At 63.7% G+C, this 22,452-nt stretch overlaps 2 protein-coding genes across 6 annotated transcripts; both read right to left on the bottom strand.

Moving 5' to 3' along the window:
- Positions 1 to 1,575: 1,575 nt before the first annotated feature.
- LOC116667346 lies at positions 1,576 to 8,300 on the bottom strand. Its single transcript, XM_032492047.1, has 6 exons — positions 8,277 to 8,300; positions 7,141 to 7,540; positions 6,862 to 6,949; positions 6,675 to 6,777; positions 2,307 to 2,460; positions 1,576 to 1,724 (listed from the first exon to the last, which is right to left on the bottom strand). The coding sequence occupies exons 1-6, from the start codon at positions 8,298 to 8,300 to the stop codon at positions 1,576 to 1,578; spliced, it is 918 nt and encodes a 305-aa protein (XP_032347938.1).
- Positions 8,301 to 9,766: 1,466 nt separating this feature from the next.
- ADAM8 (ADAM metallopeptidase domain 8) lies at positions 9,767 to 22,436 on the bottom strand. 5 transcript variants are annotated; one of them, XM_014554294.2, is made up of 24 exons: positions 21,376 to 22,436; positions 20,435 to 20,538; positions 19,287 to 19,363; positions 19,037 to 19,115; positions 18,868 to 18,944; positions 18,414 to 18,597; positions 18,126 to 18,188; positions 17,983 to 18,051; positions 17,483 to 17,652; positions 17,308 to 17,389; positions 16,849 to 16,997; positions 16,587 to 16,764; positions 16,261 to 16,350; positions 15,974 to 16,163; positions 15,798 to 15,879; positions 15,338 to 15,500; positions 14,870 to 14,947; positions 14,195 to 14,279; positions 13,435 to 13,549; positions 12,707 to 12,893; positions 12,237 to 12,302; positions 12,005 to 12,055; positions 10,649 to 10,726; positions 9,767 to 10,336 (listed from the first exon to the last, which is right to left on the bottom strand). In XM_014554294.2, the coding sequence occupies exons 1-24, from the start codon at positions 21,419 to 21,421 to the stop codon at positions 10,286 to 10,288; spliced, it is 2,514 nt and encodes an 837-aa protein (XP_014409780.2). In that variant the 5' UTR covers positions 21,422 to 22,436; the 3' UTR covers positions 9,767 to 10,285. The 5 variants fall into 5 exon arrangements, 4 of the variants coding, with proteins under 4 accessions (XP_014409780.2, XP_014409778.2, XP_032346486.1 ...); XM_014554292.2 differs by having other exon boundaries at positions 20,435 to 22,436; XM_032490595.1 differs by lacking the exon at positions 12,237 to 12,302 and having other exon boundaries at positions 20,435 to 22,436.
- Positions 22,437 to 22,452: the final 16 nt, after the last annotated feature.

The raw sequence follows: 22,452 nt of genomic DNA, 5'->3' as shown, positions 1-22,452 counted from the left end.
CAAGGAGCACACATTTTGGTGCCCCTTCCAGCTCAGAAACAGCCTCTGACAGCCCAGGGAGCTTGACGGCTGGTTGGACACCCACCCGCCCTGTTTTCTGGAATTCTGAAGTGCCTCATCAGCCATGCCCAGGACGCCTGTTCGCTGGCTCTGCCTTCACAGTGTGCCCAGAACCCACTTCTCAGATCTGCCCTGCTCTGTCCTGGCCCTCGTCCTGCAAGGCTGTGGGGGGGCCTCCCTGACGCCCGGGCCCCTCGGCACTGGGGCAACGGCGACCTGCCCAGCACCCTCCTTCTCTCCCAGCGGAGCCGCTTGGTGGCTCCCTAGCCCACCCGCAGTCCTGGGTGGGGAGTCCTTCGCCCTGGCTCTCTGCCTGGAGCCTTTGCACCGACTGCTCCTCTGTCTGAGCCACCCGCCCCTCGTTTCTTCACACCTTCCCTCCAAAGTCAGGCTTGGTGGCCTTCCCCCAGTCTCAAATGTCAGGCTCTCGGGTGGGCCACCGCCCTCCCACCCCGGCCCCGCGGTTCCCCTATTCATCCTGCTCTCTGAGCTCCTGGCCGCTGGAGGGCCTGTGCTGCGCAGGACACCGGAGCCGCCAGGGAGGGTGGTGCTTCCCCCAGGTCAGCCTGGCCCCACACGGCCGGGTGGAAAGGACTTTCCTGCTGTAGCTGGAGCCATGCGGGAGTCCTGGGCCACCTCAGCCTGGAGCCCTTTGAGGCATGTCCACAGCAGCGTTGTGCCTGGCCCAGACGTGGTCAGTGCCTCCCCAGCCTCTCTCACTCACGCAAAACACAACACTCATGAAAACCAACGTGCAAAGACGAGCTGGCGAAGGGGTGGCAGTGGGGGCAGTGGTAGGGGGGCCGAGGACTCCCACGGGGTGGAGACCGCGTGTTTCCGTGTTTGCTGCCTACACTGGGGCTCACATCACGGCCAGAGCACTGCCTGCCCTCAGTCAGGTGGCTGGAGGCCTGGAAGGTTTCTGGCTGGCGTGGGAATTTGCGTGAAGCCCTCAAGGCCTTCTGGAGCAGAAAGGTCGCAAGGAAGGCCTTGCCAGACGCCAGGTAGTTAGCTATCAGCCTGCATCACTGCGGGTTGCCAATTTTTAAGGATCAGGAGGTATGATTTCTGCCCTGGCCACGTGGGGTCACCCTTGGGCCAGCCTGGTGGGGCTCCGAGGGTGGTGGCGGGGTGCGGCCGCCTGCGGGCACGTTTGCTTTCCCGTTTACTAAGGAGGAAGTAAGTAGTCCAGGCTCCCCACTGATCACAGCCCCCGGCGAGCGGGTGGAGCTGGTGGACGAGGTGTGGGACCCGCCAGCCCCACACACTCACTTGCTGGCCCAGTGGGTTTCTAATCACCAGCTCATGTTTACACCTCTGTGCCTCCCAAGGTTTTCCCCTTAAAAATGTTTTTAAATTGTTATGAAATATTTACCATGTGCAGGAGGATCTGCCACACGGACCCCCGGCTGGAGACCCAAACGAGCGTCGCGTCTGCTTCCTGGACCGGGGAGGGCAGGCTGACGCCTCTATAACCCTGTTAATTCACAGGGGACTGTTTCTTTGCCGCATGGTTTACAGCAGGAGGAAGCTGGAGTGACCTGACTGAAAGCCAGACACTAATTGGAGCCCGATGCCAGCAACGGGGAGGGGCTGGTGGCGAGTGACAAGAATGGGTCGGGGTGGCCTCAGGTTCCCCTGGAGGCTGACTCCTGAGGAAGAGCCTTAAGCCGCAAGAGAAAGGAATCCGGGCCCTCAGTGAGACCGGAGGGAAGGGGGCAGGGCGCAGCCATTCAAGGAATGACAGCAGTTAACACCAAAATGGTGGAAGGTTCAACCCCCAGTAGGCCTTGAGGATTGAGATGGCGGGAGGTTTGACTTCCAGGAGACCTCGAGCTTCATTACATGCTCATTGTAGTATATTAACATGGCAAATGACACTCCCACAGGTGCCATGACAGCGTCGAGGCTGACCATAAAATGTCGAAGAGCGGGCGGTGGCCCAATTCCTGGGAAACCAGCCCCTTCCCCAGGGCAGACAGAATGGTCCTCCCACTTGCTGGCATGTGTTTAGCCTGAGCACCCAACCCCCACACCTCGTGGCCCTTCTAAAACAGCCTGCACTCTGTGCAGTACGTACCTCTAAATAAATCTGCTTTTGGCTCCCTCTTGAATTCTTTCCTGCGTGAAGCCAAGGACCCACACTTGGTGGGGCACGTCCCAGGGACCCAGCCCAGCCCTGAGACACAGCCCTCCTCTGGCCCCACGTGTTTTTCCTGCATCAGGGCTTCTGCACTCAGACCCGCCTGGAGCCCCTTGCTCTGCCTTCACCTCTGGACACAGGGACCCCTCTCGTGGCTGCTCATGTGGTTCAGCACTTCCCATGTCAGAGCCGGTGGCCTGGGGAGTCTGATGGGCTCCCAGGGGCTCTGAGCCTGGGTGTCCTCTGTGTCCGGCCACCTTAGGAAAAGGCAGACACTGAAGCAGAGCACCCGGTTCTGGGGCATGGGACGCGCTGGCCTGGCCCCTCATCTGTCCCCCCTGAGCCTCCAGGCCTGGTCTCCCCCTCAATAGAGTCATGGCCACGTCAGCGTGGCTTCTCAGAACTGCAGCTGACGGAATGTCTCCTAATGTCCTTGTCCTGGCAGGGTTGGAGACCCAGGCCCGAGCTCACTGCCCAGGGGTGCAGGGGAGCCACGTGTCTTCACCCTCAATAGTGGGGCCCTCATGTGGCTGGGGCCTGTTGGGCCCTTTAGTCCAGCCAAGAAGCCTGCAGGCAGTGAGCACCCCCAGGGCCTGGAGCACAGGGTCCGAGGCCCCAGTGAGTCTGTCCCCAGGGGAGCAGCCTGTGGCCTGCACTGTGCGGGGGTCCTCCCTCCTTAGAGAAGGATCCAGAAGCCTTTTGGGTTTGAGGTAGTGCTGGCCTGATCAAGAGGTCAGGAAAACCTGGGCGGGGTGGGGACCCCCATGGCTGCACCCCCACGGTCCACTTGTCACGTTTGTACAGGCGCCAAGGGCACCCCAGCTCTGCAGCCCGGGGCACACACTGCCCCCAGCACCCCCACAGCCTCCACCTGACACCCCAAGATGCCACACCCGGAAAGGGAGGGCCTGAGCAGGCTCAGGTGGCCTGCTCTCCCTGGGAGGCTCCAGTGTGCGCCCCCTCCCCACAGGCCTGGAGTCCCACAGGGGGCGCCCTGGACAGCACCTGGGCTTGGCTGTCAGCCCCCAGCCCCACGGAGGGGATGTAGCCTGCGTGTGGGATGTCATGGGCTTCCAGGGTCACTGGCAGAGGGAGCCCCCAAGGCACCCTCCTTGAGGTCCAGCCTTGGGTCCCTGCTGGCCAAGGGCAAGCCTGGGCATGGGGGGGGAGAAGCCTCCTCCCCCCACAGATCCCAGGGTCCAACACCGTCCAGAGGGGCACGGCCGGCCACCAGTCCTGCTTCCTGCTTCTCCCCAGGGTCCCAGGCCTGAGTCAGCTCTGCCCACAGCCCAGCAGGATTCAAAACCCACCAGACCCGCAGTGCAGGGTGGGGGCCGCATCTAGGGCCACTGACTCAGGCCCTCCGGAGAGCCAGGCCCGATGTGCCCGCGCATCCCTGCCCCTGCTGGTGGCACAGAGCTTCCAGCTGGGGAGGGGTGGGGTGGGGTGGGGGTTGGTCACAGCCCCTCCTGAGGTCTCCCTGCCTTGGGGCCCTGGCCCCAGGTCAGCCCCCTGCCCCCAGCCCCCGGCTGAAGCCCCTCGAAGCTGGAGTAGGGCCAAGGGCTCGTCCGCAGGCCAGCGAGCAGGGGTCTGCATCTGGGGTGTGTTCAGGTGCGATGCCCATTACCTGGGAGCGGCCCCTGCCTCCAGGCACCTGAGGCTCAGCACGTGTTCCCGTGTCCCTGTAGGGAGCAGGTCCCTACCAGGGCGGCACCTGCCCCTGGCTGCATTTCCCAAGCTCTATTCTGTCTCCACTCCAATGCCCAGCCTCTGGGGCCAGACCCACGGCCACCTCCACTGGTAAGCACGCACGCGGGCAGGCATGCACACACTCACGTGTGCACACACGCACAGCAACCTCCTTCTTCAACAAAGGACCAAGCAGCCTCACACGTGTGCGTGTCTGGCCCTGGAGTGCCAGTGCTGCACCTCCGAGGTAGAGGGAGGCCACAAGAGCCCCACCACACCCTGGTGGCTCAGGCAGCACTGCTGGGCAGGGCCAGGTCTGGGGTCTGAAGCTGCCAGGCCTGTCCTGGCTCGGGCTCTGGGCCAGGCCCTTCCCCAGCTACGGGACACCATGAGCTCTGGGCTGTGGGAGCCCACCTCTGGGTGGGTCTTCCCATGCCTGACACCAGGAGCCAGCTGGGGCTGCTTGTAGCCCAGATTCCCACAACTAGCAGAGTCTGGACGCCCCTCCCCGACACCCCCACCGCGGGTCCTGCGGCTCCTGGCTCCAGGGGCTGGTACATACCCGCCTCCCATCCCTGGGGATGGCGCTGCCCTCCAGGAGGCCGTGCACAGGGACCTCAGAGACAGCCCCTTCCAGGCCCACGGAAAGCAGCTGAGGGCTCTCCTGGGACCCGCTCCCCTCCTGGACGCCACCCCTTCCCCCTCGGCGCTTGGAGCCTTCTTGATCAATGAGTTGAAACATGTCTCCTGGCCAGGGGAGCAGATCCTCTGCCTCGGTCATGCTTCTAAGGCACCTCAATCCCAATTCTCTCTAAAAGGGCTCGGACCCCGCCCTGAGTCTTACAGCCCCGACCTGTGCTGTGGGGGTGCAGGGGCAGGAGCCCCGACCGCGTGTCTGACTCAGGGAGGACGTGGGCTGACTCAGCTGCAGGCAGCTCTGAAACCCTGACGCTGCTTCCTGAAAGCCTGCAGGGAGTCCGGGAACACAGGGCTGGGTGGTGAGTCAGGGGGAGGGGGCGGTAGGACCAAGGCTCTGGAGGACCCCAGCCTCCCACTCTGGATGCAGGAGCAGGGAGGCCGGATGTCAGGACACAGGAGCCAGCAGGACACGCCCCTGGCCCTGCCCAGCCCACCTCAGCACCTGGGGCATCCTGGCCACACCCACACCATGTGTGGGGCTCCCTTCTAGGAGGAAAAAGTGAGAAGAGTGAGGGTCAGGTGGGACGGACAGGGCCTGTCAGCCCAAGACGTGCCATAGCCACCGGGCCCTCCTGAGCTGCCTCCCTCGAGGACGGCCGCGCACCGACCTTCCCTTACCGGAGGCACAGACCCAGCCACACTCCAGCAGGTAAGAAAAGAAAACAGATTCGAAAAAGCTCCTCCTCTCCCAAACGCCGTGTCCAAAGTGAAGTCAACTGTATGGTGGCCGCACTCCACCTGAGGACACAGCTCCCGCCGGCCGAGGCAGGGGTCAGCGTCTCAGCAGATGACCCCTCCGTGAACCCTGGGTGGCGGGGATCTGCTCAACCCAGCGAGCCACCACCTCACAGGGCCGTCCACACCACCCTTGGCCAGGCCGCACCCGTCCCCAGTGCCCTCTCCCGGCGACAAGCTGAAGAGGGCAGGGGTGCCCTGAGGTGGCTCGCTGGGCAGGCGCTGGCCACTGTGATGGACTTTCCGTTGACACAGATGGCCTTGGCCCCTGCACACCTAGGCCCCCGGGGAGTCTGTTTCACCTCACGCCATCTTACTTCAGTGACAGTCCTGGAAACGGCACTCAGCTGTGTCACCATTTTAAACAGCAGATGAGCTGTTTTCCTCTCCGAGCTTCATAAAATAAAACACAGATTGACCCCTGAACAACGAGGGGCGGGCGATGGGGAGGTCAGAGGCACCGACCCCACAACAGGCCGAAAGCCCGCCTGTAACTTCAGAGCCGGCCCTCGGCATCTGCAGATGGCGCAGTGCTGCGCGTGGTTACTGGAGGACCCCAGTGTCAGTGGACCCGCCCAGCCCAACCCTGCTGCTCAGGTCACTGTGGCCAAGACTCCCTCTATCAGCACAGGGGCCAGAGCTTCGGCCGTGGGTGTGAGGGGCTGCCGGGACCCTGCTGAGGCAGCAACTCGCTGCCCGTCAGCGCTTCCTCCCCGCCGTCCCTCGGCAGATGCAAACCACACCATGACACCACTTTCCTGCTTCCGCAGGAAAGCAGCGCAAGACCCGCGCACCCTCAGGAACCTCGCTGTCACCACAACTCCTGGCGGCCCTTTGACCCCAAGGCCAGACTGGGGTGGCCTGCACCCCTGCCCCCACCCCCACTGTCCTCAGCACAGCCGGTGCTCCCGTGGGGGCTGGGAGAGCACACGGTGGTCACTGAAAGGCACTGAAGGGAACTGAGCACACCCTGAACCCAAGAATGCTGGAGACCCCCGAGAAGGAGCAGAGGACCAGGCATGCACCCCCAGAACCAGGCGTGCACCTTGGGGAGGGGCCTTCTGCTCCCTGACCTGGCCCCACGGCCCCTGGGCCTGGTGTCCAGCACATCTAGGTGCGAGTCTGCAGCCCCTGGAATGGGGCCCCAGGGCCTGGTAACTGGTGAGGTTGGATGGTTTGTAAGGGTTGGGGTCCACTATACTCGTTTCTGCTTCTAGGTACCCCACAGTTAAATTACTTTCCAAACAATACAACTAGATGTGGGCTCTCCCTGGTCAGGGGCGCCGCCTGCCACACCCACTGCCTCGCTGCGCATGGGTCCGAGCTGCCTGGGGGCCCAGGGCTGTACCTTGACCATCTCCTGCAGAACAGCCAGTGCCTGCTCCTTTTCCTCCAGGAGCTGCTGCAGCTGAGGGTCCAGGTGCTGCCAGGGCTCACCAGCTGGGCCCTGACTGAAAGGCAAACACTGGGCCCTCAGGCCAGCAAGCCAGCAGAGGCAGGGCTGGGATGGTAGGGTGTTTGAGATGGAGACCCACCCGCCGCACGCACAGTGGCCCATCTTCTCCGGAGCCCTCTGACTCCAAAGGGTCTCTGCCCTGGAGGGTGCTGAGGGGCTCAGCAGGCCTGCAAGACACATGGACACATCAGCTCAGAGCCTCTGGCTCCAGAAGGGCCTGGCCTGGCCACAGCACACAGTGGGGCCTGTGGACAGGGCTGCAGGCTCCCATTTGTCCAGGGGGGCAGTCAGGGCTCTCTCTGAGCGAGGCCCTGCCCTCATGGGAGGCCTGCCCTCCCTTCAGGGGTCAGGATACTACCAGTGTGTGCAGGGGTGGTGAGTCCCACCCTGGGCCCATCAGCATCAACGCTGGAGGGTCCTGGCTCCTGCGAAGGTTTCAAAAGTTGCACGGTAAGAGGCGGCCAAGGGGGGCTGACTCCCTGCTTGTAGCCAACATGCCTGCCCACGTCTCCCTGGGATGGACGAGGTTGGGGAGATGGTAAGCAGAGGATGCAGAGTGGGGAGCACTTCTGAAAAGGAGAGCAGATGGGTCGGGCTGGGAAGGGACCCAGAACTGGGCTCGCAGGGGCACAGCCAAGGATTTTGCTGCAGTCTGGGCCCCAGGGGCTTCTTCCCCACTCATTTCCTGGTTTTACTCTCTCATTGGCAGGTAACAAGACCACGTCCAAACGCAGCGGGTTCCAAGGCTTCCGACTGCTCTCTCACGTCCAGCCAGGTCCGTGTGGTTGGGGGTGGCCTCCACCTTCTCCCTCAGGGCACAAAGATGGGCTCGATGGCCCCAGGCGTGTTGGCCACCACCTTTCGGATATCTTCCTCAGAGACTCAGAAACGTAGCTTGTGGAAGACTTTCCTGCAGAGGAATCGGGGGTGCAGCCCTCAGAGCATCTGTGGGGAGATGCTGGCCTGGGGGCCTCTGTGCCCGTCCCCATCAAGGCCCAGTGGCCATCTTGTTCCTGGCCACCCCACCAGGGATCACAGAACAAGGGCGCCCAGTACCCTCAGGCCAAGCGAGTCCCAGCCTGGGCCACCACCTCCCTGATGCGTGTCCCAGGGACTCTGGGTAGAAAACTTCTCTTCCTGCCTGAGTCAGGCTCCACTCTGTGAGGAAGTCCGGCTGATTCACCTCCAAAGTGCAGGGGTCTGACCTCAGCACGTCTGCCTGCAGCTGCCACCCTCCCGCCTCTGGGGGTCAGAGCAGCTGCCTTCCCTGCCTCCACCCCCTCCAATCTCCTCTTCCCTGGCAGCTCTCCGAAGCGAGTCCCAGCGGAACCTGCTGGGCCTGGACCCTGCCAAGCATGGTCCCCCCAGACACTGCCCTCTGAGGACCCTCAGTGGCTCTGAGCGCCCCTCCCTGCCCAGCCTCAGGGACTCAGGGTCTCCCTCCCCACCCTGTAGGTCACCCCCACCTCGCTGTGCTCACTGTCACTTCCTCACAGGTCCTGCCTCGTCGTCCTTCATGTTGCATCACAACTGACACTGGGTCCACCTCCTGGTGGATTTGTCTTCCCCCTAGACTCACAGCTCCATGAAGGCCAGGGCCCACTTACGGCCGTGTCTGCTGTGCCTGTGTAGAGCCTGCCACCCAGAACTATGCGTGAGTGCGTGGGTGGGAGCTGTGGTCAGCAGGGGCTGGACGCACAGTCAGAGGGCAGGACTGGCGCCCTGGTGAGCAGGTCTCAAGCTCCTGGTGGGGGGCCCCGGAGCCCCAGGTTGACGGTGAAGTTCCAGTGGACAGGAACTGGATTGAAGAGTCAGGGGAACCCACAGCAGAGGAGCAACCTGAGAACTTGTCCCAGAGGCTGGGAAGGGCTCGGGGGAGGCTGCCCCAGACCAGCCTTGAGGGGAGGGCCCTCAGCGCGAGGAGTGGGGGCCCCAGCGGAAAAGGCAGGGAGCACAAAGCCTGCACGGCTCCGAGGGCAGCCGTCCGCCGGGCCCAGCCCTGCCTGTTGAGGACGCTCCAGCTGCTAAGCTTCTGGTCTGCGCTGCAGGTGGGGAAGTAGCTGTGCGGGTCCACGAGCCGATCCGGGGTGGGGAGGGGTGGGGTGGGGGTGGGGGTGGGTGGCGGAAGAGCTTCACGATCCACGCCAGCATCGCTGGGGTGGGGCCGGCAGGGGCGCAAGTGAGCGGGGCCTGCGGAGCTAGGGCTCCTTGGCTTCCTCACACGGGTGAATGAGCACCAGAGGAGTCCTGGCGGCGACTGCTGGGGTGTGGGTGTCCTGGGGAGAGGGCTGTGGGAGCTGCCGGGGCCCCCAGTCTGCAGGAGGCCGGAATCCCGTGACGAGTTTGAACGCACAACCGGCCCCTCGCCTTGGCCGCACTCCTCCTGGGGGGCCGTCAAGGCAGCACCCCACCTTTGCCCCACCTCATTTCCCCGTCCTGCCCGCCCTCCAGGGCGCCCCTCACGCCCCCGCTCTGGGGTCTTCTGAACTTTGCATGGAGCTCTGGGAGGGGAGAGCCTTCCCGGGGCACGGCCCTCGGCTGGGGCTCTCGCTGGCGGGAGGGATGGCGGCCGGGCTCTTCCCCTGAGCGGAGAGCGCCGGGGCCCGGCGGCGGCCCTGCCCCCGCGGCGGGCCCCCGGCCCCCGGCCCCCGGCCCGGCTGAAGTCCCGGGCCAGGTGGCGCTTGCGGCGGCTGAGCGGGAGCGCGTCCAGCCAGGCGGAGAGGCCGCAGAGGGCGCCGGGCGGCCACGGCGGCGGGGCCACGGGGCCACGGGGCCACGGGGCCCGGCCTGGCGGCGCCCGGCACGGCGGCCTGGCCGCTCGTCAGGCCGTTGCCGGGAGACGGGCCGGAAGGGCGGGGCCGTTGCCGGGAGACCGGGGGCGGGGCGCCGGCTGCCCTCCTCCGCGCCGGAGGGCCTGGCTGTTTACTTCGGGTGCGCGAGGGCTTACGATCAAGTTAAGAAGAAAAGCAGGGGAAAAGTTTGACTTTATTCATTTACAGTAGACGTTTTATTTTAATAAGCGTTAGACCCTTCAATCTTATAAATTCCACATTGTTTCGGCTTACCATTTTCCACTGACCTAGTAAAAATCTCCCCTCATTTAGAACTTGATCAAGAACTTAATCATAAAATACAAAAAAACTCAACGCTTTCAGCCCTGCTGAATGTGCACCTGAGGTTTCAAAGACCCAGACAAGACCCCAGTGGCTGTCTGGAGACACGTGGGTGAGGAGGGACTGGACTGGCCCCAGGAAAGAGCATAGATGACCCATTCCCGAGGCCAGGGGGAGAGGCCCTTGGCTGTGACCCTGGGATGCCGAAGAGTGACCGTGGCCACGAGGAGATGGCGCTTCTCTTAGGACTTCTCACAGTGGACGCAGGAGCACAGAGGGCCTGGGGCCAGGGGGCTGCATCTGCTGTGCGGGTGGCAAGGTCCTGTGAACCACAGGCAACGTCCAGACTGGTGCACAGATGCCCCCAGGGTGCTTTGAGCTCGGGCCCCATCACCTCCTCTGGATGAGAGGTTTCAGAGCAACCTTTGAGCCAACAGCTCCCTTGGAGGAGGAAAAAAGAACTGATTTTAAAAACCACTTGCTACAAAGAGCCCAACTGAATCGAATTTCCTTTCACTTTTTAAAAAATTCAGATCCTCAGTTCATCCCACAATATGTGCACTCAGTGAGAGCTGTGATAGCTGTGATATTAGCAGCTGACACTTTATAAAGGGTGGACTCCCCCCCCCCCCACTCCAGTGGAGCAAAAAGGCAAGTTCACAGCCAGTAGGACCAGCATCACTGACAGAATGCAGCAGAGTTAACCCTCTTGGGCAGCGCAGGTGGACACTGCCCTGTGTGTAAGGGGCTCACCTGACTGGGTCCAAGCTTGGCCTCTCCTGCCCCAGGCTTGACGGGTGGCAATGGGGGCGTGCAAGTTGGCTTGATGACCTGGGAGGAGGTAGACACAGCTGATGGCTGGACATGCCAGGGCACCATCTTCCCAGCACCTTCTAGAAAGTTCCCTGGGTTGGTTCCCTGCTCTGCTCCGGACTGGCCTTCAGGTTTCTCTTTGCTAAGCTCGCTAAAGAAAAGCTCCCCCAACACCCTCCCCACCCATGGCTGTCCCCATCCCAGAACGAAACCCAAATGTGGCAGGGTTCCCATTCCCGGGCCCATCAGCCCATCACCAGCTGGCCCTCTTCCCTCATCTCGCCTCAAAACCCCTATCCACCCCACACAATAAAGCTCTTAAGTTGCCAGAATGTGAGTCTTTGGAGTTCAAATTCGCATTTGTTTGCACTTCTGCTTTTCCAGAGCCACCTAGGCTCTGGGCTCCAGGGTGCAGGAGGAAGACCTCAAGCTGGAGCCCAGCTCAGCCCAGGCCCACAGGAACCGGAATGGGAATGGAGGGAGGCGCACATACTCATAATGGCCTGCTGAGCAGCTGGGGGAAGTCCTGTGCACGCCCTCCTCCAGCACAATCCCGGCGCACGGCTGCCACCACTCTCGGCCAGAAATCTCTACCCACTCCCCTTCCCTGTTTGGCCTGTCAAGACCCCTTCTAAGACTTTTCTTAAAGACTATTTTTGTAACTTTAATGTAAGTCTAAAATTACTTCAAAGTAAAAAGTTAAAAAGGAAAGAGAAGTAGAGAATTTCTGTTAAGCAAACACCATAGTGTGGTCTTTTAATGGGGCAGGACCCCGCCGGAGGCTTTGTGGGTCAGTCTAAGGAGTGACAGGCCGGGCGTCTCTCTAAGTATGTCCAAGACACTAACCACAAAGGGAAGACGGGCCTTACAGAGATTTGATTCCCCACAGACACCACTGCAACCAAGCAGTGACTTAACACCCCTGTGACGACAGGCTGACATGGGGCCCCACAGAGCGCCAGGTGGGCAGAGCCCTGTCCCAGGAGGGGGGCACCTACCTGTTCCTCTGGGGGGCCTTCCTGCCCTCACAGTCTGCCCCCCTTGCCTGCCAGGAGGTGAGTGTGTCTGTCCAGAGGCACCCGAGGGGCTCCCAGCCATGGAGGGGACCCTCCAGGGCCAGACTTTGTGAGAGTGCAAGGCGCATCCCCGGCGAGCCCAGTGGCAGAGGGCTGGCGGGGGGCACCAGTGATGCGTATTTGGGAGAGAGCTTCCCCGAACCCCTGAAGCCTCAAACCAGAGGAAGCCTGATGATGCAGCCCCCATAAGCCCCTCGTCCCAAAGGCCGAGTCCCCTTACCTGTTTGGGCTTCAGCGCTGGCAGGGGCTTGGCGGGAGGAGCAGGTCTGGGCTGGTGGGAGAGCAGAGCAGTCAGGACCCCCTGGTCCCCTAGGTCCAGTTCATGTCCTCACTGGGCCACAGGGCAGGTGGTCAGCCCCCTGAGGGTGCAGCTGCCACTACCCTGGGGTCCCTGGCCAAATCCAGCCCCAGACCCTCCACCTCCACAGCTTAGCTGCACCCATATGGCTCACCTGGTCTGGGGCCTGCTGGGTGTACACAGGGACTGGGCAGAGTGGGCTGGACATGGCAGCTGGGGGCTGCAGGGAATGGGCATGAGTAGGGGTCTCACAGGGCGGCCACCAGCAGGAACCCCTGGCTTCAGAGCTGCCCTTCACCCAGCTGAGGACCCCCCCGAGGGAGAATAAAGCCCCATGTGCGCGTGGGGCCATGTCCTCCATCAGTCTGCTGCGGGCCTGCCCCCCAGACCTGTGGATGCACGGAGGAACTGGGCAGCAGTGAGGGTGACGGACCTCGCAAAGGCCTTGGGCCTCAGATTCAATCCTGCCACCAGCTTACGTGGGTCCTCAGATCGCTCATCCTGAAGCCTTGTTTCTCCTCTAAATAGGTGACAGTGGTGGCCACTCTAAGCCCCTGGGGACCGTACCCTGGCATGAGATTTGGGGGAGGCCTGGGGAGCCCGCTGGGGATGGCAGATGCTTACAGCAGGGGGAGGCCGTTTAGGGGTCACCACAGAAGCCGTGGGCCTGGGGGGTTGGCAGGGATGGGATGTGAGGATCGGCTCTGGGGGCCCCTTGGGGGGAGCCGTAACCCTGCCCTTCACTGGTGAGCTGTTCCTCTCGTGGAAGAGAGGGTTGGAGAGCCCCATGGCCGTCTTGGGCGCCACATTCCTGGTGAGAAATAAGATGAGTCAGTGCGTCCTGGCCTCAAGATTCAGTCCAGGACTTGGGGCTCCTCATGTAGGGTCCCCAGGCCTGGTCAGGGTCCTTTTCAGCTGTAGCTGCCCCTATGTGGTGCGCTGGTCACAGCCACTCGAGGAGGGGGAGGTAGCCTCATGTGTCCTGGGCCCCATCGGTTCTAGGGTCCAGCTGAGCTGGGCAGGGAGGTGCTTGGAGGCCACTGGGCAAGGGTGCCCTGCTGTGGCTGGCCTGGGGCTCGAGGTCCCCACAGAGCGGGTGTCAGGGACCCCCAGTGCAGGGCAGGCTCAGAGTGCCGTGTCCAGGGAGGGCGGGTGGCCGGTGCCAACTGGGGTCAAGTGTGTGAGGGAGGAAGGGGCCTCTCTGAGCTTGCACATCACCAACCTGTCACCACTGCTTGCCACCTATTCAGCAAGAGGCAGGGGTCCCTCGTGAGAGGTTCCCTTCACCAACAGTGCGAACAGGGGGCACGCTCTGCACACATGGGTGCCTTGCAACGCCAGAAAGCCCTCACCTCTTCCGGACTGGGCTCCAGCCCTTGCGATAGATGACCACTCCTGCCACGGTGAGTGCCAGAGCCACCAGGAGCACCACAGGCACCAGCACGCCCATCTGGAAGCTGCTGGATGCTATGGGGGCATAGGAGGCTGGGTGTCACCAGGGCCGGACCTGGCTCAGGGCAGCAGGGGCCCCGGGGGGTGCCTTCCTCACGCCCCTCCTTGGCCATGCCGACAACCCGGAGTCCTGGGTCCTCCCCTAAATCCCAGGGCCATCTAAGGACCCTCGGCCTTGAGACCCAGTACATTGCACTGGTGCTCTGGGCTCTCCGACGACCGGTCGGAGGGCTTGGCAGTGGATGGCCCCAGGCCCACAGTGATGTGGGCAGAGCCCAACCAGGCCTAGAGGCCGTGGTGCTATGGATGGCCACATGTCCAGTGGCCACTGCGGAGGAAGATACTTCAGAGGGTGGGAGGCCCTGAGGTCCCCGGGCCCAGGCTGGGGCCGACAGTCCGGCCAGGAGCTGGCGCTATCCTGTGCTGCTCCTGCTCCGATCCACCCAGGCCGGCCCCTCGTCTCGTGTAGGGCTGAGGTGGGGGCACAGGCTCCTGGGCCCTGCCCTGGACCCCAGGGGTCAGAATGCCTGGGGCTGCAAAGCCACGTCTTCAATATGCTGCTCACAGTTTAGAGGCACCTGGCTTGCTTCTCAGCCCTGCCCCGGTGGTCTGAGAAAAGACAGAACCCTGGCCAGACCCTGGAGGTGGTGCGGGCCCTACCTGTGCGCACATCGGACAGCAGCTCTGCGCAGTAGGGTGGGGCCCAGCCTGGGTGGCAGTGGCACTGGTCCTTGTGATTGCACACCTGGGGGACAACCAGACATCAGGGCCTCCAGACCCCCGCCACTGCACCGCCTGGTGCCCACCCAGGTGCCATCTACGCCCGAGTCAGCAGGCCCGGCCTCAGCCTGCAAGGGGCTCTGCCCCGGCCCCGCTGATGGAGGACAGGCTGGGCGTCCAGGGCTGCCACCATCAACCCACAGCAGCGCCTCCCCCGGGCGATGGAGGAGGGCTCCGAACGACACAGCTTTCTGAGCAAAGCAAGATGCCGCAGGGCAGGCAGGGCAGCTTCGTGGTGGGCCGTCCTCCCCGAGACGGGGGCACAGAGGGCCCTGCCCTGGGGCTCTGACCTCCCCTACATCACAGTACATGTTATTAGGAGCTCAGAACAGAACACCTCCAATCTGACCAGCCTGGCCTGTGTGTCTTCCAGCACTGTGAGCACCCTGAGATGCCCAGATCCACACCAGTTCCAGGCCTGAGAGGCCCCCGTGGGCTCCTGGCACAGTCCCCAGGCGTGGGCCTCTGTCCTGTTTGCCTGGGCTGCCCCGAGCACAGCCTACATATCTTTGAGCCCAAAGGGTTGGTGGCAGGCCGTCCCCTGGGCCCACGTACCCCGTGGTTGCTGCACCGGGCAGAGCAGTTTCTGGATCTGTAAACGTGAAAGTCCCGGCAGAGTCCTTTCCAGCAAACCTGGGGGGCAGTGGGGAACCCTTAGGTAGCCAGTCTAGAACCTGCTTGGAAAACTGCCCCCCCATCAGTTGAAGCCCACCTGAAACCTGCAGCTGTGCTTCAGACAGGGAGGGGTGTGCCACGGCCCCACACCCAGGACAGCCCCATCTGCAGCCCAGCCTAGGCCCCCAAGGCCACAGAGGAGTGCCCCACCCGTCCCCGGGGAACTTGCAGAACAGACAGCCTTCAAACCCCTCAGCTGAGAAGGGGCTAGTCCCCCAACGCTGAGAGCCTCCCGAGTTTCTACCCAGAACAGAGGCTGCTGCACAGCTCTCCTCCTGCCAGGCTTTGGGCCCCTCAAGCTAATCCTGGGGACCCGGCAGTCTGACTGCAGGCTGCATCCAGCCCTACCTTCTCCTCCCCGCACCTGGCGCCTTCAGGCACCAGCTCGTAGGCAGTGCTGTCGTCCTGGTGCAGAGCCTGGCAGGCGCCCATGCGGGAGTAGATGGTGCAGGAACCTCGCTCCAGGGGCTTCTGCCCGCCCTCGCAGAGCAGAGTGCCACACATGTTGACCCTGAGGGCAGAGGGATGTGCCAGGAGCCAGTTCCACAGCGTCTCCTGCTGAGGGGACTAGGAGCTGTAGGTAAGGCCTAGGACCCTCGGATGGGCTTTGGGGTCCACTCACAGGTGTTCACACCCCCAGCCACAGTGACCCACCCTCCCACAAGGGCAGCACGCACGGGGGTCCTAGAAGGCAGGGCAGGCCCTGGGACAGTCCCCTGACTCAGCCTGCAGACTCCTTGGTGGCCCCACCTATGGGGACATCCCACACCCTGGGCCCAGGGGAGCCAAGTCACAGATGGACTATTACCTGTCAGAGCCCAGGGGGATCCTGCTCCTGCAGCCTGGGGAGATGCTGTAGGTGTAGCACATCTCCGCGGCAACCTGAGTGCCTGTGGGGCCAGGAGCAGTGAGTCCTCCAGCTCAGGACTGGCAGCCACCTGGCAGGCCTGCAGGTCCCACACCCAGGGCTCCTGCCCGCCTCACCTGGCCCCCACAGGTCCTGGCACCTCTGGGCCAGTGTGGGGCAGTTCCCGTTGTAGCAGTAGCCCCCAGGGCAGGGCGTGCCATTCTCCTGGAAGGCGTCCTCCGGACAGGCTGGCTGCTGGCCGTCACAGTACTCCCCGAGGTCACATAAGTCCTTCTCAGGGCGGCAGGGCTCTCCAGCTGGCTTCACCTGGTCCAGCAGAGCAAAGCTCACCATGGGAACAGGGGACACCAGCACCCATGCCTGCCCTGCGCCGTGTCACCAGCGCCCCCGGGCCCGTGCTCACCCTGCACTCGTGGCAGCAGGCGCCGTGGGCACACTCGGCCCCCTCGGCCAGCAGGCAGGTGGTGGCGTTGCAGCAGTGGTTCTGGCAGTCCTAGAGGCAGGCGCAGGGGCAGCGGTCTGAGCCGACCCAGGGCCCCTCCCCCGGGAGGTCCGCTCACTCCCACCCGTGACCCCTGCCAGTCCGGTCAGTGCCAGGGAGCAGCAGGTGCGGCTGTGGGCATGCAGGGCACCCGGGAGGTGAGGAGTGGACGCCCTGACTGGGGGACGGGGACCCCGCACCCCTATGCTGGTGGAGAGCAGAGGGCGGCGGGGTGCTTGGCCCTGTACCTGGGGCGAGCCACAGTCGCACTGTTCTCCGTGCTCCACAAACCGGTTCCCACACACAGGGCCGCCCACCAGCCGGCTGAGGTCCGGGGGGTTCACCAGGCAGGCCGTCCTGGGCTTCTCCACGAACGTCTCCAGGTCGGTCTGGCTGCACTGGCTGAACTTTCTGGGGAATTTGGAGCTAAGGGGAGGGCATCCCTGTCATGGGGGTGGGCAGGCCGCCAGCCCCCAGGGTGCCCCCAGGCTGGATGGGGCCGGGCCTCACCCGATGCTGGCCGCCATGATGCAGCCGCCGTCGGACCGTGGCACGGGGCAGTAGCAGCCCTGCACATTCTCATCGTGGTCCATGCCCAGGTTGTGGCCCATCTCGTGGGCCATGGTGCTCGCCACGCCAATGGGGTTCGGGCTGTGGTCCTGCAGGCAGGGCCGTGCTGGCTGGGGCCGCTCACATGGCCCGTCCACCCTCCCGCCCTGGCTGCCCCAAGCAGGCTGAGGGCCTTGGTGGCACTTCCTGCCAACATCACTTCTTAAAACGTAAAAGCATCAATGCCTCTTCCAAAAGAGAAAGCTGCTCCGGTGTCCAGGGAACAGCGTGGGGACGAGCAGGTGGACCTGAGTCCCGAGGTCCCCCTCATACATCCCAGCTCAAGCTCTTGAGCCCTGCTCCCCACCCAGCGGCCAGCTCCAGCCTTTTTCCAGCAAAACCTAGGCCGGATCTCCACACCTGGTTCACAGCCCCAGAGTCCTGGAAGCACATGGCGGACACCTTGGCCAGTCCCACGGTGGTCCCGGTGAAGTCAATCCCTCTGGAAACGAGAGCAGTGTCTGCATGTGGACACCCCGGGACCACCCTGGTGCTCCTCTCCCAGCCCCATGTGTGGCCCTCTGCCCCCGCTCACGTGATGAGCTGCGCATTGTCATGGGGGCGGCGCCCTGCCAGTTCCCGAGCCCGCCAGGCCAGGAAGTTCTCCAGGGTGGTGTTGGCCTGGGAGCTGATGTGAATCTTGTCCCCACTGTTCCAGATCTCCAGGCCCACCAGCACCACACGGAAATTCAGTTCTTGATAAAGCTGGGAGGACAAGGGTCCCGAGGGTCAGGTTCAAGACGGTTAGGTCAGTGAGAGGGCCGGCGCCCCTCAGGCAGTGTCCATGCGATGGACTTGTCACCAGGACGGGGCCAAGTCCCAGCTCCCTCCTCCCCTGGCTCTACCTGCTGCCAGGCCCATCACAGCCAGCCCCTCCCCTCCTCTCCAGGTGCCGTCAAACCTCCACAATCAGGGTTTCTGTTGGGCTGGGGGCTGCCTGGTCTGGAATGGACCCGGACGTCCTGGAAACCCCTGCTGGGAGGACCCCTGGCAGCCCCTAGAGGAGAACCCCACCCTGGCAGAAATGGCCCCTACCTTGTCCACGTGGTTCACCACCTCCAGCACCCGCCTGCGCACAGCTTCTCTGCTCCCCAGCTGCTGGAACTGGGGGACAGCAGACCCTCAGGTTGCAGCCTGTCAGCCGTCTGGGTCCTGCCCCCTGTGCCCACCCCACATACCTCTGTGCTGTCCGTGACCACATACAGCTCCACGTAGCGGGTCTCTCGGGATAGTGGCCAGTTCTGAGGGGCAGTGGCAGGAACTCGGTCAGCCACAGCCACATCCACAGCCCTGCTGTCCTTAGTCAGCCTTCACACACTGACCCCACACAGTGCTCGGGGAAGCCAGGACTGGGCCCACCCCAGTACAGGGCGGCAGGCAGCACCCCCACTTCGCTGAGCACACAGGAGTCTGGGGGCTGCAGGGGCCCAAGTGGATGGGGATGAAGTGGGTCAGGCCCCCCTCACCCGGGGCCTGAAGGCTGCCGAGATCCGCGGCCCCAAGGCGCTCTCCAGGCTGCTGTCGCTGACCCCACAGGTGCCAGCCTTCTGCCGCAGATGCCTTGCCTGGTACAGCGCGTGCTGCTCCTCCTCCCCGCCCACTTCCAGGGGCTCAATCAGGTGGAAGGCGGAGCCGGCCTGGAAGAAGCCCCTGGCAGAGGGAGCACGTGGCTTGGGGTTAGTCAGTCCCCTGCCTGCCCCTCCAGGGAGGCACAGGTGGCCCTGGCCAGCGACATGCAGCAAGACAGTGCATTCAGGGCCCTGCGGGAACCTATGACATCTGACTAGGGCCCCGACACCCCAGTGCAGCAGGTGTCCCCAGGTCCACCCTCTCTTCTGGGCCTCGGTTCACCTCCCTGGAGACGGAGGAGTGCGTTGGGCCCTGACACTGACACGCCTGGCCCGGGGTTGCAGCACCTACCTGAGACCAGCACAGGTGCTGAGGCTGGCGGCGGAGTGCTGGTACCCCTCCACGTGGCCCTGGTAGAAGCAGTGATCCTGCAGGAGGAGGGCATGAGGACCCTGCTCTGGTGCCCCAACGCCCAGTACCCCCACTGCCGGCCTGGAGAGGGCCACCCTGGGGCCCATACCTGCCTCTGCAGCTGCTCGGTCACCTGGGAGCCATTGTCAGCCATGTAGGTCTCCGTGTAGCCTGAGCCCACCAGGTCCCTGGAAAAGAGCCCCTGTGGCACTCTGGGCCCCACTTGATTTCCCCTAGAAGCCACCTCTGGTGTGGAGAGGCTGGGACAGGCAGCAGGACGCCTGGGACACAGGAGTGCTGGGGGCAGGAGAGGGACCAGCCTGGGGACCGAGACCTGGGCAGGCTCAGACCCTGCTCACCTGTTCTTCCGAAGGTGCAGGGTGAAGTTGTGCCCTCGGGCCCCCAGGATATAGCTCACACTCTCTGGGTACAGGCCCTGAGCCAGGGGAAAGGGAGGGGTCCAAGATGAAGGGACCTGCCCCAGCCACATTCACTTCAAAGCTGGGGGTGGCTGAGTCAGGCCAGTGGAAGGAGGTAGGGCCCAAGGCTGCACTGGAAGGGTCAGGGCAGCAGGGAGCTCCACCCAGAACCACACCGGGCGCCTCTGGGCTTACATCCCCCATATGTCCATGCAGGGAGAGTGACAACATCCCTTTTCCAGGAAGAAAGAGGTGGGAGACAGCTTCTGACAGACAACCCTAGAACCAAGGCACCAGAGGAGATGTGGGGCGGGGCCGTCCCTCCTATAGCAGGTGAGCTTCCGACCTTGGGCCCAATTTGAGGGGCGCCCCTGCCAGCTGCTGGCCCCTTGGGACACTGTGTGCTATCTCACAGGGTGGACTGAGGGCCCAGGTGGCAGGCAGCTCTTCTGCACCGAGGTCAGGATGGGGCTGTCCCCCGCCGCCACACGCATGCACACACACACACCACATACACACGGGCACACGCATACACATATACACACCACACACACCCACACGCGCGTGCACGGACGGACGGACGGACACACACACACACACACACACTCACAGAGGCAGACCCATCCTCATGTGCACTTGACGCAGGAATGCCCTGGGGCAGCCCCGGGGAATCCCCGCTCCAGATGCCCGAGAAAGGTGTAATGCTACACACCCTGGGGAGCCACCCTCTCCCATCTAAGAGGAATCTGACTTATCGCTGGAGTGAAACTGAGGAGTGGCCCAACCAGCATGGTTCCTGAAAGGAAGACAGGGAGGCTGCAGTGGGTGCCACCCCAGGCAGGGTGTGCGTGAGGCTGAGGACAGAAGGTGAGGCCTGGGGGAAGGGGGTGGCTTGGACAGAGACCGCCCAAGTGGGCTGAGCCCTCTCCATGGTTTGCCCCAAATCCAGAAGTCCACCTGGCCCTCAGCACCAAAGGCCACCCTCCACATCGGGCTGGGCTATCATCTCACTCTCAGAGGGAAACTGGCTCAGAGGGATGGGGTGAGCGAGGTGGGGAACCCCAGGCCAGCTTCCTGTTGAGACTTACCAAGTGGGAGGGCAGGGCTCGGCGGGTGCGGGTTCCTGGCAGGCGCCGGGGACGCACCACCTCGTACTGCTCCACGTGGGGCAGAGCGGCCCTGGGGGCGACCACTGTGGGAGACCCCGTGTGAGCAGGTGCACGGGCACTCTCTGGCCCTGGGGCTCCCTCCCCACAAGGAATCGCCTGGAGACTGAGGTCTGAGGTCGGGCTCCCCAGCCCAAGTGGGGGCTCAGCATTAAAAAGACCATCGGACCCCCACCCTGGGTGAAGCCAGGCAGACTCGTGCCTGGCAGTGCCCAGGGATCCTGCCCAGCGCCAGCCCTTCCAGGGGCCCACCAGGCTGCCCCCCGGTGCTGAGGGTGGACCGGACATCTCCCTGCCCAGGAACTGAGGATGCGCACTGGCCCCGGAGGGAGCAGGTCTGCCCACCCAGCACCTGTGGTTTATACTTCTCAACTAACCACAGAACTGCCTTGAGCTGGGACCTGGCAGCCCCCCACCCCTGCCTGCAGGCAGCTCACCTAGCCCAGACCTGGAAACTGTCCCACAGCCAACGACGGCCTCGTGGGGCAGGCCCAAGGAGGTAGGTCCCAATGGGTGCCCCCACACCTCGGCCCCAGGCCGTTGGTCCTCAGTCCTCTCTTCCCTGCCAAGCTGGGGGATCCCAGTGAGGGTGGGCTATCTCCCCAGGGCCCCAGGATGGAGGGGAAGTGGCAGGGTCCTCCACCCTGCTGTGTCCCTGCCCCAGCCCCCACCTCCAGCGCAGGAAGTGCCAGGTGCCGATTCTCAACAGTTCCCTTTTGAAGGTTCTGTGTCCCCTGCCCAGGGCCTCTCTGCTGAGTGACCACCTCTGCTCCTCCTGATTCCCAGATATCAGCCCTGAGCCCCGTGGGGGACACAGAGGGCCAAGTGACAGAACCAGCCAGAGTGGGATGCGCATCACTCACCCTGCAGCCACAGCACACTGAGCAGCAGGAGCCCGAGGCCGTGCATGATGGGGGTGGTGGTGGGGGTAGTGCGAGCGGGTGCCCAGGGGTCCGGGTTGGAAGTTCGGGGCTCCGGGGACACCGTGCGTGGGGAGACACAGCTCCGTGTTCAGACTGAGTTTGGTCCTGTGCTCAGCTAGATTTATTCCCGCGCGCCCCGCCCAGGAACTAGACCCTGGCCCGCAGCCAATCAGCCCCTCAGAAGCCGGGAGGGGCGGGGCCTGGCCATGAGCAGGCGGGGCCCACACCCCTCCACAGGTCCTCTGGGGGCTCCTGGACAGTGTCAGGTATTCAGTGTCCAGCACACGGAAGCTTCATACATCTGCTCTGAATGAACGCAGGGGGAAGTGGACAGACTAACCCGGGGCACTCCTGTAACTCTGCATCCCCATGCAGGTGAGGAAACGGGCTGGGGTGCTGGCCCTGCTGGGGGAGGGGAGGAGCATAAGTGACAGGAAGATTGTCTGTGGGGGAGGAGCCTCTGTCAGGGAGCAAGGTTTGGGAGGTGCACCTTGACTTACGGGGAACAGAAAGCTCCAGCTGTCTGTGGCCAGCCCTATGGGGTGGGTGCCCCTCCAGGCCCTGGGTCCTGCCCGCAGGCTCCTGAGGCCTCACTGGGGAGACTGAGCAGGGGGAGCACACAGGTGGGGCTCCAGGCCAGGCGCTGGGCAGCTGCCTCACACAGGGAGCCCTGTGGAGAGGGCAAGCGTGGAGGCCGCGGGCCCAGTGGGCAGCTCTGGGTCCCTACGGGTCAAGGCCTGCAGCTCCTGGCACAGCAACTGGATGCAGCCTGCCCGCTGGTGCCTCCCCTCGTTCCTGCCAGCCCTGGGTGGATGGGGCTGCCCTACTCTGGCCAGGGACCTGGGACCCAGGCCTTCTGCGGCTAAGCCGGCCGGTGGCACCCAAACCTTATCCTGGACGTGTTCCCTGGGATGGACAGTGGAGCATGTCAAAGTGTCAGGTGAAATGGAGTGGCACCCACAGCTGGTACCAGACCAGAGGTCCCAGCTCAGCAGACCGTCATCTCCCATGAAGTGA

The sequence above is a fragment of the Camelus ferus genome, chromosome 11 (genome assembly GCF_009834535.1).
Source record: "Camelus ferus isolate YT-003-E chromosome 11, BCGSAC_Cfer_1.0, whole genome shotgun sequence".
In the NCBI taxonomy this organism is placed as follows: domain Eukaryota; kingdom Metazoa; phylum Chordata; class Mammalia; order Artiodactyla; family Camelidae; genus Camelus; species Camelus ferus.
Note: the sequence above shows the minus strand (reverse complement) of the source record. Positions and strands in the feature narration are given on the sequence as shown.